At 45.1% G+C, this 14,789-nt stretch overlaps 1 protein-coding gene across 1 annotated transcript in view; it reads right to left on the bottom strand.

Moving 5' to 3' along the window:
* The window catches only part of SEMA7A (semaphorin 7A (JohnMiltonHagen blood group)), a 50,598-nt gene extending 36,660 nt beyond the window's left edge, over positions 1 to 13,938 (bottom strand). The window contains exon 1 of the mRNA XM_066635543.1: positions 13,762 to 13,938. Within this exon, the coding sequence (XP_066491640.1) occupies positions 13,762 to 13,876 (115 nt within the window). The 5' untranslated portion in view covers positions 13,877 to 13,938. The remainder of the gene's footprint in view (positions 1 to 13,761) is intronic.
* Between the last annotated feature and the right edge of the window lie 851 nt (positions 13,939 to 14,789).

Here is a 14,789-nt window from a genome sequence, read left to right as displayed (position 1 = left end):
ATTTTCAACAGCAATATGTACATATGGGAATGAGAATGTTGAGCTGCACCAAGCTCAAAAGAATCCACTCTCTAAGCCAGCGATTTTCAACCACTGTGGTACAGCATACTGGTATGCCATGAATGGTCTGTAGGTGTGCTGCAGGAGTTTGGGGGTGGGTCATTTATTAGCAAGGCCATTGGGGGATGTGAGCCCCCAGCCGGCAGTGCAGTGTGCCTTGTCAATTCTCAAAAAACCAATGATGCGCCTTGACAATTCTATGTGCCGTGAGATGATAAAGGTTTAAAATCGCTTCTCTAACCAATTGGGGCTTTGTTATGGTCCAAGATCCCATAATGGCTGGTTCGGAAGTATCCCGAGATAACTTTCAGATGCATCTCATCAAACAAGAGCTCCACTCCTGGAAAAGGGCATTCAAAGAATGTGTATTTTTTTCAAGGCTATACTGTGTTTGATCCACAACTTTGGAGCAAAAAAAAATTATATATATAAAAATCACCCAATTTGTATTCTTTCCTGCCACTGCCATCCAGATTCGACTACCCAGCCAAAAAAAGCACAAACACACAAAACTTTAAATAAAAGGAAAAGCTCCATTTTTCCAAACATTGTTTTTACAGGAGCCACAAAGAAAAACAATAATCTTTTGGCATCAAAGCTATACTTTTGTTTCTTTTGCCAAGAGAGACGTGCAAGCAGAGACTATTTTGTTTCGATATGAACAGAACAAAGGTCAACTCCTAAATAATATTTCAGCAGCAGCACTTGGAACTGGATGAGAGAAGCTATCAACAAAACCATTATCTTTTGAAGAACTAAGACTTATGTGTAGCTGAGTGTCTGACAGGTTATTTGGCAGTGGGATAAAATAAAGTCGCTTCCCCCCCACTCCCCTCCATATTAACAACTTATTGGTTCCCTGCTGTATCATAACATCTAATTGGCTCTCAGAACAATCAGTTCCATTGGTCAGATTGGAGTTAAGAAAATCCTGTTTTTCTTACATAATATAGTTTGTATTATGTACAATTCAGCTCATCCTCTTCGGTCATCAGAGAAGGCCTTTTTACAAGTGCCGCCGCCTAGGGAGGCACGTGGGGCAGCGGCAAGAAATAGGGCCTTCTCAGTAGTGGCACCAACGCTATGGAACTCCCTTCCCCTTGACTTAAGAATGGCTCCCTCTCTTGAGACCTTTCGGTGAGGCCTGAAGACCCTTCTGTTTAAACAAGCCTTCTGAGTTCTCGGCCTTTTTAAAATCTTTTAATATTTTTTACAGGCCTGATTCTTTTATGATTTGCTGCTCTATGCTCTTTTTACCTGACTATTTTTTATCTGACTGCTGTTTTTATGATGTGTTAATATGTTTTATTTGTCTTAAATTATGTTTTTAATCCGTTTTAAACTGTTGTAAGCCGCCTTGAGTCCCTTTCGGGGAGAAAGGCGGGGTAAAAATAAAGTTAGTTATTGTTAGTTTTTATTTTCTGGTTATAACTTTTGATAGAATAGAGATATTCTGATACAGTTTTTTTCATTGCATTCTGCATTAAATTCCACTTCGAATGGTATGTAACATGATGGCATTATTCGAAAATACCAAGGTTTTCACAATTTTGGCCACTAATTTTGGCCATTGGAGAGTGGGAAAAATTTTGACCACTAGTGTCAAGTTCAGGTTGTTTCCCCCTGCAGCGTATTGCCCAGTACAATTGCTACCCCCTGCACCTCCTTAGCTATGCCACTGGCTCCACCTCACTCTTTCTTTCCAATCCAAAGAGTGAGAGGGGCAGAAGAGAGGCCAGCACATCATTAAGTAAGCAGGTGAGCATCACTGGTGATCCTGGCCCCTGTACCACCTGAGGCAAGGACTGTAGAACACCCTCCAGAAGGCCTTCAATGTCACCTCCGCTTTTTGCCCAAAAACCATAAGTGCACTTTAAAGGCCCTCCAGAGGACCTCCTCCAATGGCTGTCTAAATCAGAGAGTGAGGGAAGTGGGAGGGAGCAGGTTGCAGAGACAGGAGCTCTACTGCACTAGTGATATGTACTTAGGGTAGGCAAGGGAAGCAGAGCCTCATCAAATCCAGCAAGAAAAATAAAAGTCCCCACCAAGTTTAAAAAACAAAATGGCATCTTTAAAGTACTGTCCTTGTTTGTTATGGGGGGAGAACATCTGTCCTTCTTCACCCCAGCGTGGTGTGTTTTCCAGTGGCTATTTCTAGTGCCTCTTTTGTATCTTCTTTTAGATTGTGAACCCTTTGGGGACAGGGTACCATTGATTGAACTGGATAAACCACTTTGTGAACCACTACTCTGTTGAAACACCATTTATAAATATTCATAAGAATAAATGTAGTTACTCATATTCAGACAGCCTGGGAAAACACTGTTACAAACCACAAACAGAAGTTTCCAAATCCCCTTCTCCTCCATACAGGAGGGAAGGAGAGGGCATGAGGCTGAGGCTTTTACCTCCTCAGTCCGATCACATATCTGAATGTATAAAAGGAAGCCCTTGGGGGGGGGGGGGGAACCAGATAGGACACCAAGCTGCACCCCTTGGCTCAGAGCAGGGAATAAAAATAATTTGAGATAACAATTGTGAATAGGAAAAAACTGCAGTTCCCAGGCTAAGCCTCAATTAACGGTGTTCCTCCAAAATCCTTAGTAAGTGGGTCAGATCTGCCAGCATCTTCTACTGTACATCCTCCAGTCTTTTCCTTGTCCTTTGCACAAAGCCAGGAACAGCCTAGCAGGGTTGACGGTAAGGGTAAAATGAATAGGACACTTTGTGCTTTGCAGGGCAGCACAGAAAGTAATTTGCTGGGAAACATACTGTAATCTGAGGAGGAGGAAGGGAAGAAAGGGAACATTGTAGGAAGGCAGAAGAAGTATGGGTACTAAGAGAGAACTATGAATCAGTACTTTCAGAGCACTCATTGAAGGCCTTTGAGCATGATCTGTTGTTATAACATTAGTTGCAATAATTTGCGGATTGGGTTGCTTAGGGTTTGCTGGATACATGTACTGGGAAAGCCAACACCTCCAACTCCACTTGTTGGTTACGGGATGGCCCCTATGAGAAGCAGGATACTGGACTAAACAGATGTTAGCCTGATCCAGCAGGGCTCTCTCAATGTTCTTAACATGTGTGATGGACAGGAAAAGGTCCAGGAACAAATCCAGATGTCTGGACTCAGTAGGAAGTTAGATCAATGGTGTTGTGGAATTAAAATGTGGAGGGAGTAAGCTCCAAGCTCAGAGGGCTAAGAAACAAAACAGTCTCCCAAAAGAGAATGATATTATCTTTGTGGGAACAGAGTAGATGCGTTTCATGCCTGTATCAGGCCCATGTGTCCATTGCTAGCAGCTTCTCAACCCCTAAGAGGCTACACCCAATGGAGTCATTTGGCACAGCACTCAATTTACCGTTGTTTGTTTTCCAAGACCTTTTTTAGTATCTCTGGTCCTGCACCATGGAAAACAAACAGCATGAAGCTTGTCTAACCAGAAAGTCTCAGGGGGCAGGGTGATAGTTTAGCTGGCTTTGTCCCTTTCAGGGATGGGCAGCTACTTTCATCTGTAGTCATGGGAATGAGAACCACCAATGCCACCAAGCTGCTCTGATGCTAGTGACTGAGGGGCCACATCCGACCCAGGAGAATTTTCCCTCCTCGCCCCCACAAGCCTGGTTTTTTTCAGATCCCTAGAGAGGAGATGTGGGAAGACTTGGAGATGAGATCACTGGTGAATTGTCCTAAGTCAAATCTGCTTGGAAGAGTCTGATTTGATGTTCTCCTAATGCCAAGTATAATATTCGGCAATATCAATGCTGCTGGATGCAAGACACATACATACAGGAGTCCACATGAATTCCCCCCCCCCCTCCTCATGCATGCATCCAGCCATCCAAAAGCCTGCATGAATTCCCCCCCTTCCTCCTGCCATTTGCAGGTTGCTCATCCTTTGGATACATGCTATTATCTAATTGCATGGTACCCAACATTAAAGAAACACAATCATTTGTTTTCATAGTTAAAAAATGCTCAGGGGAAAGAAGATACTTTGTGATGTCACATATGTCTAACCTATCAATGCTATACACAGCCCCTTCCATATCAGACCCTTCCGGTCCCCAGAACCAGGGGACATCCACTAAAATTGAGTGTTGGGAGAGTTAGAACAGACAAGAGAAAATATTTCTTTACTCAGTGTGTGGTTGGTCTGTGGAACTCCTTGCCACAGGATGTGGTGACGGCATCTGGCCTGGACGCCTTTAAAAAGGGATTGGACAAGTTTCTGGAGGAAAAATCCATTATGGGGTACAAGCCATGATGTGTATGTGCAACCTCCTGATTTTAGAAATGGGCTATGACAGAAGGCCAGATGCAAGGGAGGGCACTAGGATGAGGTCTCTTGTTATCTGGTGTGCTCTCTGGGGCATTTGGTGGGCCGCTGTGAGATACAGGAAGCTGGACTAGATGGGCCTATGGCCTGATCCAGTGGGGCTGTTCTTATCCTCACCCTAGTCCTCTGGAGAAAATGTCACATCTGACAATAACATAGTGAATTGTTTCAGAATGGGGCAGAACTGCATGTATTCTCTTCCTTTGATTATACAGTAGAGGAATCAGCACATGAAATATTAGACAGTGGATGTTCGGTAACACAGAAGTCTTCTATGAGTCAAGTTTCAACTTAGTTGAACCACATCAAAGGCGATGTCTGAAATTCTAAGAGTCCCTTTCTCAGCTTCCAAATGCATATCAGGATTGTCTGTCCTCTGTTCTCCGCTACACCTCTGCTGCCTGGCAGTATTGGTTGGTTGGAACCCACTTGGTGGGTGACCTAAATTCCTGAACCAACTCACAGTATTTTTGTGACCAAGGCAGAAAATTCCAATGTCAATCCCTTCTGCTTATTAACATGGAGCACGATCCCCCAGAAGGTCACTAGTTATGTGAACAGGAGCTGGTCAAGTCACAGTTCCTGGCTCAGGAGGCATTCAAATAGGACCCGGGAGACATTGTGGCATGTCAAGGGTTAAGAAAGGGGTGTATCTATTATCAGGAGTGGCAGGTCCTTTCACCATTGCCAGCAGTGCATTTGACAAGGACTTGTTCAATAGGGCAGGGCAGGGCTGGCCTAAGACTACCAGGCAGCTGAGACATGCTAAATGCTACTCATCCCCACCACCACTTTGTGTGGCGCTGTGTCACATGAATGCTGCTTCCCTTAGCCACACACCAACCACTGTGCCCCCCCCCACCAGGGTCCATGGATGAAGAAAAAAAAAGTGGGTAACCAAATAGAATAAATGCAGAGAGAAGAGAATGGTGAGCTAGAGTATAGAAGGTGCTCTAGGCTGCCAACTCTCCTCTCCTCCACACTTCCTCTTCTACTCCATTGCCCTTTTTTGAATCCAGGGAACAGGAATTGGAGAAGTGGTGAAGGTGGGCTGCGGAACAGAGGCAAGTACCCTCTGCCAATTATCCAAAGGCTTCAAAGATAAACAGTCCTGGTCTTTGAGGAGAGCTGGAGGGAAAAGATGCAACATGGTGGTGGTGTGGAGGAAAGGTTAAGTCTCCGCAATATCATCAGGAGGCAAACTGGCTTGGGAAATTTGTAACACAGAGTTCCACGCCCGAGTTTCTCCCATATGTTAGCAGTTATGGTGACTGTATTACCCAATGACTAACTGTAGCACGAGGATTCACCAACAGTCCGTAACATATAGCCCAGAACCAGATCTCCTTGCTCTGGAGGAAAAAGGAAGCCCACCAACTGATAGTGAAGAAGTAGACTTTGGTCTAGATGAGTCAGCGTCTGTGGATGACTTCCTGAAGATCTCTTTGCCACCAATATTTTTAGAAGCCACCAAGTATAGACACAGAGAGGCAGCAACTTTTCCAACCAATCATTGACAAGTTATCCAATTCAAAGCAGTGGTGGTGGAGGGAAGGGGAAAAGAGTGAAAAACCCCTTTCCCCTTTATACACGTGGGACTACCAGTAATGTCCCCTATCACCCCCAAAAACATTGCACTCAAACTCAAAGCCTCTTGAGGCTGCTTTGGATTTTAAAAAATACCGTTGGTGCCTTTGGTGCTAACGGCTGAAGGAGCAACAGAGGTGAGTGAGTGGATGGGGGTGGATGCCGCCTCCAGACTGCTTCATGACACGACTGCCTCAGTTGACCTCAATGATGTGTCGTCCCTGTATGTGGGGTAGAGTGCATTGGGGGAATTGCCAACTGGGAACTTGCCAACAAGGTTTTGGAACTATTGCTTCCTCTTTCCAACAAGGAAGTCTCTGGGGACAAGGTAGAAGCAAGAACTTTTTGCATGAAATCAACACACTGCTTAGCAGGATTGTAGCTTCTTTGAAGAAGGTCAAGTTGCTAAAATGTGGTCGTTTAGGAAAAGAGTTTGCCTCATAGGGAAGTATATAGAGCAGCGGTTCCCAAATTTATCAGCATCAGGACCCACCTAAAAAAATGTTTTGGTTTACCAGCCGCGCAAGCCTCTGTGGCTACAATAGTGATGGGCAGCAATACTTAGCAGTGTGGCTATGTGGCTACACATACTGCTACACACTGTAGCAGTGTGGCTACAATAGTGATAGGCTCCCCCCAAGTAGCAGGTTGTTTAACTCTTGATGCACATAGCGTAATCTACTCTATTATAGTTAGACCCTCTGTCTCAGTGGTCTTCAACCTTTTTCATGCCACAACCCAAAACAAACAAACAAACTCCACTGATCCTGCCCCTCTGGGGTCACAATCTTGAACAATCTTTTCTGTGAGCACCAATTCTGACAAAGGTATTGAAACAGAGCATGATTCCCAGAGGGTGAAAATCCAGCTCTGTCATGTCAATTTTCAAATTGGAGAATTAAACAAAATCTAGCAACCATTATTTTCCAGTAAGTTTTTTTAGGTGCTTAGTTTTTTCTTTGAACTTCCACACACTTAATAATAAAAGTTCTCAAAGTGACTGGCAGATTCTACAACTTTGAGAGAGAGAGAGAGAGAGAGTACACAGCCAATTTACATTCTAACTAAATGTTAAGTAAGTGCACCCAAGGTTCTAAAAAACAGTTGTATGTGGCTTTTGTAGATCTCATGGCAACATGTGATCCAATCAGCCCAAATAGTTCATGGTTTCAACTGTGAAATAGGACAAGTAGCCTATTTAGGACTATAACAAAATAGGTTTATAGAACTGAAGTGGACATGAAGCACAAAACTGTGGCAGCAGAACTTTGTACTCCAGTCAGACCAAGGTCTATCAATTCCCTAGGCAGTGAGTGAAAAGTTGGTCTGCTTACTCAGAGGCATGCCTCTACTGCAGTGGTTCCCAAACTTTTTCAGCATCAGAACCCACTTTTTGAAACAAGACACTATCGGGGCCCATCTAGCTTTATGAGAAAAAAAAGTTTCTCATTATCAGCTGCTCAAGTCTCTGCTTTTACCTTTTTACTATGGTGGGGGGGCCACCTTCTGGGGCATTTGTTGAGCTCCAAGTTCATTGAATTTGGATCATTCTGGTGGCACTGTGGTTCCCCTCGGCCTGCTCTTCAATGTGGACTAAGACATGTTTACCTACTTATGAGTAAACATACATGTGCTGCTTTGTTTGGGTTTTCCTAGAGCTAGATTTCCTACTCATTTTCACGACCCACCAAAAGTTGAGTCAGAATTCACTGGTGGGTTCCGACCCACAGTTTGGAAACCACTGCTCTACTGCTTCTCCTCCAGCCCCTGGGATTCCAACAGGGAAAAAAAACAGCAGAGGAGTAAGTGTAAGTGTAGAGGAGAGGAAAGGAGATCTGGGCCTGATCTAGATTGGGGGGAGGGGGGACCATCAACTCCGATGAGGCACCAAACAAGCTTTGTAACATATAGGTAACTGTGGAGTCCCATCTCTTCTACTACTAATAATGGCACTTGGTAGACAAGTTGAAGAAGGTTGTTTTAATTATTTTGGTGTTGGGTTTTCCGAAAAAGTACTTGGAATTGCCTTACATCTGCAATGAGCTGGAAAGTCTTGAAAAACATTTAAAGAATTGGGTGTTTTTCAAGACATGAAAAGGGAATTATCTCCCCACTTCTGGGTTTAGACATGCAGAGTGTTCCCTCAAATTACTGTGGGAGAACAGACACGAGTTCTGAGCAAAACACAATAGGAAATCCCCCCCTAAAAAGCGTATAGCCTCTGCTTTGCCTGTAACTACTCTGTAGATCTGCAAAATATTTCTGGCTCTCTATACTATGCAGTTCCTGATGTTTCCATTGGCACTGGATGAGGTGCTACTTAGACCTCCCTCCCTCCCTCCCTATTTTTCTGATGAAGAACATCCTCTGAGCTTCTTTAAATCCCACTGGGAAAAGCTACGAGACTCATCCCCCCCCCCACAGACTTAAAAGCAGCTGGAGTGCTGAGAAGGTAATTTTCAGCAGAAAAATGACACATGGAAAGAGGGGGTTAAAGGCCCAATCCTATCCAAGTTTCCAGCACCTGTGCAGCCACAATGCAGCCCCAAGGTAAATGTTCCCATACCTTGAGGAGGCTAGGTTTCAGAAACTAGCATAATTTATTTAATGCAAATTTATAGCTCTGGAAGTCCAGATTCTGCTTCCAGTGCTTCTTTCTGAATTTGCAGCAGCATGAACCCAAGGCTAAAGCAAGATGTAGTGACTGTTGGGGAAACTCCTCCCCTTGCACATATGTTGGGCTTCGCTTCCTACACAGTCCATGCTGAAACAGATATGCAGATTCATCACACCAAACTGCAGGGTATAATGTCTTATGTAAAACTGGAAATAGAAAAGGTGCAAAGGAGAGTGACTAAAACGATTACTGGACTGGGGCACCTTCCTTATGAGGAAAGGCTACAGCATTTGGGGCTCTGCAGCCTAGAAAATGGACACCTGAGGGGGGACATGATTGAGACATACAAAATTATACACGGGAAGGACAGCATAGATAGAGAGATGCTCTTTTCCCTCTCGCACAACATTAGAACCAGGGAACATCCACTAAAACTGAATGTTGGGAGAATTAGGACAGACAAAAAAAAAATATTTCTTTACTCAGCATGTGGTCGGTCTGTGGAACTCATTGCCACAGGAGGCGGTGATGGCATCTGGCCTAGATGCCTTTAAAAGGGGATTGGACAAATTTCTGGAGGAAAAATCTATCATTGCTTACAAGCCACGATGTGTATCCTGATTTTAGAAATGGGCTATGTCAGAATGCCAGATGCAAGAGAGGGCACCAGGATGCAGGTCTCTTGCTGTCTTGTGTGCTCCCTGGGGCATTTGGTGGGCCACTGTGAGATACAGGAAGCTGGACTAGATGGGCCTATGGCCTGATCCAGCGGGGCTGTTCTTATGTTCTTAAATAGAATCGTGTCAAGATGGGGGATCATGTTGAGCATGAGGTCATAAGCATCTCTTTGGAAAACATGGTTATTCTGGCAAGAAAATTCTTCTGAGACTTCCAAGCCCCAAAGTATTAGTCAGAATAATTAGTATTAGTGCTCCACCTGGGTATGCAATTCCCCAGGGACCTTGCAGCCTTACAGACACAGTTTTAGCAACTCACATTCCAAGGTCTTAAGTACATTACAGAACCTATTGGCATTTCAAAAAAATTTCAAGACCTTCTGGAATGAGCCCATTAAACTGAAAGGGAAAGAAAATGTCCAGGAATAGCTTCACAGAATAGTTGGCACCTGTCCTAATAAGCGAACCTGTTCAATAGGAAATTGTGGATGATGCTATTAAGGGCTACTGTGCAAGACAATATCAAGGGCTGTTGTGCAAGACAAAAAAAAGATTGCATTCCTCTGGCCATCTCCTGACAAAACTCATCCCTTAAGGTAGCAAAGGCCATTTGTGTGACCAAACCAGACCTGGTAACAGATTGGGTCCATGTAAACATGGGTAAGACATGCAAACTATTTTTAAAAAGGTCAACAGTCATTCCTATATTCAAATATAAGCTAAGGGGGTTCTAGCAGACTAGACTGTGAGAGTTCATACCTCACAAGTTAGAATCAGGCAGGCAAATTTTACTGAACACACTGAAAGCATTCTTGTTTTGTAGCAGAAGAACACAAGCCAATACTCTCAAAGTATAAACAGACTGTCAATTATACCTTCCAGTGCAAGGAAACCCTCTTAGCAGAGTAGGCACCCAAGTTGCAATAAAGGCACCATCAGATTTGGGCTCAAGTTCCAGTGAAGGCCCCATCAGATACTCTGTCAACAAGTCAGCTCAACATCCAAATATAGGCATCACAGATACATCTAGTCACTGGTGTATTATAGGAAATCAGTCCTGTACTCAGAAGCTTGGTGGTCTTCAGATGGGGGTGAGTATCCAAACCACACAGATTGTATTTTACTAGATTTTTCAACTGATAGCTAGTTTAAAAAAATTATATGACATCCTTGTGTTCCTATTTGGGTGTTCAAGTTGGACCTCAGAACCCTGAGGAGAAGAATATTGTGGCCTGGACATGTGCCAACAGGAGTGTCTCCTAAGAACATTGGGCCTACAGAGGTGGGGAGGGAGCTGGAGGATTCCCAAGGGTTGCTACCAAATGGGCTTTTCAGATTCCAAGGAGGAGTTTCCTGTACTTCCCCTCAACCCTAGTCAAGCTCAATTTTCTCACGTACCACAAGCAATCCACAAGACCTGCTAAGCAATTTTGCTGCTTCAAGGGAAGAGAAGCAAAGCAAGGTGGGAAGGCCTGTGAACAATTTGTTTCAAGCAGATGCCCATACACCACACAAGCACAGTTGTCCAACCTTCCACTTAGCCTTTCTCAATCAGTGCTAGGGCAATCTCCACATTACACAGGCAGCAAGCCAAATCACATAAAGGCATCAGACTAGCAGGATAACAGGGGAGAGATTCAAGCTCCCCTCAACAAGCTGTGATTTGGAAATACTGCAATTTGATTGGCTGCTATTTCATTTTTTAAAGAATTATAAGCGTGGGAAATCACAGGGTGTTCAGGAGCAATGGCACAAGGTGAAGGGCATATTTAACCCTTTTCACTTGTACCATTGTACTGTTCAGGACTGGCCCATGGCCTCCTGATACTTGTGGTGGTATGCCAAATACAAGCACCCTTACCCAGCAGTTTGCCATTCACTGCCTCCACTGCTCCTTTTCCTCCCATACTTTGTATGTGAAAAAGGAGGGGGGTGTAGTGGGAGAGCCAAGCTAGCCCCCCTCCCCAACTCTCATCCCATCTCACTCTGTTCCATTCTCTTCCTTTTCAAATCCAGGCAACTCCATACCGCTCATGCTTTTTAAATCTAGGGAGCAGAAAGAGGCACAGGAGTTGATGGGAGGTGAGCATTTCCCCACCAGTTTGTCACCTCAGGCAACTGCAGCCCTCATGGACTGGGCAGCCCTGTTCTTGATAAATTAAGAACAAAAGAAAAGAAAACCATCCTTCTCAGATTCCTGTTTGAACTACAGGGGGGGGGGGGGAGAGAAACAAAACACTTTGGACACAATCCTAACCAGGTTCTACTCAGAAGAAAGTCCTATTGTGTTCAATGGGATTTACTCCCAGGAAAGTGAGGCTCAGATTGCAGCCTAAAAGTAACATCCCAACATCTCTTGGCAGGAATCCTGAGTGTAAACTGTGCCAGGAGGATGTTCAACAGGTGCAGCATTCCTTTTCTCTTCTTTCAAATGCCACATCTATAACCTGGAAACATTGTACGCATCACATTTTTGCCAAGAGGTATACAGAACCTTTGCAAGGAAAAAAGGTGGCTTTGGGTGGGGGGGGGGGAGGAGAGATATTCTTTATCAGGGTTGTTGATACATTATGTTCCTTTAAAACTAATTCACATATTCTTAACCTGCAGCCACAGGACTGTAAAAGAACCTGGAGCCATGCTCCATGCAAAGAAAAAAAAATAAAGTCTCAAACTAATGTTCAGAAACGGAATTTACCTGGGAGTAGGTCCCATTGACCTCACTAGGACTTACTTCTGAGTAGATATGCATGGGATTGGGCTGTCAATTTATGAGGTTTAATTTACTGAGAGTATCCTATAACCTTCAGTGGGGGTTTTTTTTAAAGACATTTTGTATTGCCTTATTTCACAGAAGCTGGTGGACAGTGTTATGGAAGTCTTTCAGTGACTAGCTGGCAAGAGTCATTTTATTCTTATTGATTTTTGTATTGGTTATATTCTGCCATTATTGCTGTATGCCATTAAAAGTTATTCTACTTCTTCATTATTGCATTGACTAAAACATCAGAACTGAAACAGGGCCCTGTAAATTCTCTTAATACAAGCATGCACCACAGAAGTTCACATGCAGTACAATCTTCAGCCAATTTTCTCTGATATAAACCATTGAGTTTAGTGGGGATGGGCATAGTGATGTCATTCAGTGATCTGGCTCTGCTTTGCATTCAGGCAGTCTCAGATTCAACCTATAGCAGCTCTGGGTAGAGCTGGGAAATGACAACCAGAAACCTTGGAGAGGTGTTGTCAGTCAGTGCAGAGGTCAGTACCTTTGATAGCCCAATACCCTGACTCAGTAGAAGGTAGCTCCCCATATATTGTGCATGCAACTGGAATTGCTCCCATTATGTGTGCTTCCATACACATGGGAGAGAACAGGAGTCAGGCAGGGGATTCAGGCTACAATCCTAGGCACACTTTCCTGTGAGTAAGCCCCACTGAATAGAATGTGGCTTCGTTCTAAGTAGACATGCCTAAGATGGGGCTGTCAGGCTACAACCCTATGCACACTTACCTGGGAGTAAGCCCCACTGAATAGAATGGGGCTTTGTTCCAAGTAGACATGCCTAAGTAGGGACTGTCAGGCTACAATCCCATACACTCTTTCCTGGGAGTAAGCCCCACTGAACAGAATGGGGCTTCCTTCCAAGTAGACATACAATAGGATGGGGCTATCAGGCTAAAATCCTATACCAGGGGTGCTCAAACTTTCAACTTAAGGGATGCTGGACCTTTAACAAGTGTATAGAAGAGAGAATTTCAGCAGGTGCAACTTGTCATCCCACAGATGACAAGCTGCACTCTGAAATTATCTCTCCTACACAATTTTAAAGGTCCAGGGTCCCTAAAGTTGAAAGTTTGAGCACCTCTGTCCTATACACTCTTTCCTGGGAGTAAGCCCCACTGAATAGAAAGGGGCTTCATTCCAAGTAGATATGAATAGGATGGGACAGTCAGGCTACAATCCTAGGCACACTTTCCTGGGAGCAAGCCCCACTTGCTATAATAGGACTTACTTTTGAGTAGACATGCATAGGATGGGACAGTCAGGCTACAATCCTAGGCACACTTTCCTGGGAGCAAGCCCCACTTGCTATAATGGGACTTACTTCCGAGTAGACATGCCTAGGATGGGGCTATCCGTGGCATTGACCCCAAAGGACGTACGCTCCAGGCCTCCTTGCATAAGATAGATGTCACTTGCCTCAGAGCGCATGCTGGCACTCACTGGACACATTAAGTTAAACAATGCTTAAAGCCTCATTGAATATGCTGCTGGAGCCTTTCCGGATTAGGGCACAGTGGAGCACAGAGACACAGCTCAGAAGCAAGCGTAGAGCAAAGACACACACCACACACTGAGCAGGAGACTGGTCAGTCACTGATGCTCCTGGCACACTTCATGCGCTTCTTGTCTATTCCACAGGCGAGCTGGGCTGTTTCAGCGCCTCCCTCCCTGCGCGCTCTCCCCCCTTACCTAGTGGAGCTGTGATGATCCTGGGGCTCATCGCCGCTCGATGAGCCACGGACAGAGCGAACAGCTGACCCGCCCAGAAGACCACCGCGAAGGCACCCCAGCGCTGGAAGCCCATCTTCCCCCACCTGCCCTAGGACGCGGAGACGCTTGGCTGACTTTCGCCATGGGCATAAATACGAGATTGAGGCTGACCAATCCGGAAAGGGAGTCCAGTGGGCGTGACCTGCTTCTCCTTGGAGAATGAATGCCAGGGGAGGAGCGGAAGACTCAGCCAGGTAAATCAGTGTGGTACCCTGCAGGTAAGTGCGGCGTGTAAGGGCCCAATCCTTCCCAACTTTCCAGCAGCTGCAAAGCAGCCTTGAGGTCAGGGAACGCATGTTCCCATACCTTGAAGGGAACTGTGACTGTGTCTGCCTCCCTGCCACAGGATGCAGCACATGCCCCATTGGCACAGCTGGAAAATTGGATAGGATTGGGCCCCCAGCGTGCCAGGTAGGCCTCCCAACAAGCTGCCCTTAGGAGATCAAACCCAGGCAATCCGATGCCTGTCTACTCAGAAGTAAGTCCCATTATAATCATTGGAGCTTACTCCCAGGAAAGTATGGCTAGGATTGCAGCCTTAGGGCCCAATCCTATCCAACTTTCCAGCTCCTGTGCAGCCACAATGCAGCCTCGGGGTAAAGGAACAAATGTTTCCATCCCTTGAGGAAGTCTCTGTGACTACCTCCCCAACACAGGGTGCGGTGCATGCCCCATTGGCACAGCTGCACTGAGATGGGAAAACTGGGCCCTTAGTCCTTGTGTGAACTGTGAGTGAAATGGAACTCCATGTCTAGGTGCAGTGTACCTCTAAATGGGGGGGGGGGTGCTCAAACTTTCAACTTTAGGGATGATGGACCTTTAACAAGTGTATAGAAGAGAGAATTTCAGCAGGTGCAACTTGTCATCCCACAGATGACAAGCTGCACCTGCTGAAATTATCTCTCCTACACAGTTTTAAAGGTCCAGCATCCCTAAAGTTGAAAGTT

This window comes from Tiliqua scincoides, chromosome 8, assembly GCF_035046505.1.
Source record: "Tiliqua scincoides isolate rTilSci1 chromosome 8, rTilSci1.hap2, whole genome shotgun sequence".
NCBI classification, from domain to species: domain Eukaryota; kingdom Metazoa; phylum Chordata; class Lepidosauria; order Squamata; family Scincidae; genus Tiliqua; species Tiliqua scincoides.
This window is presented reverse-complemented; position numbering and strand designations above follow the sequence as displayed.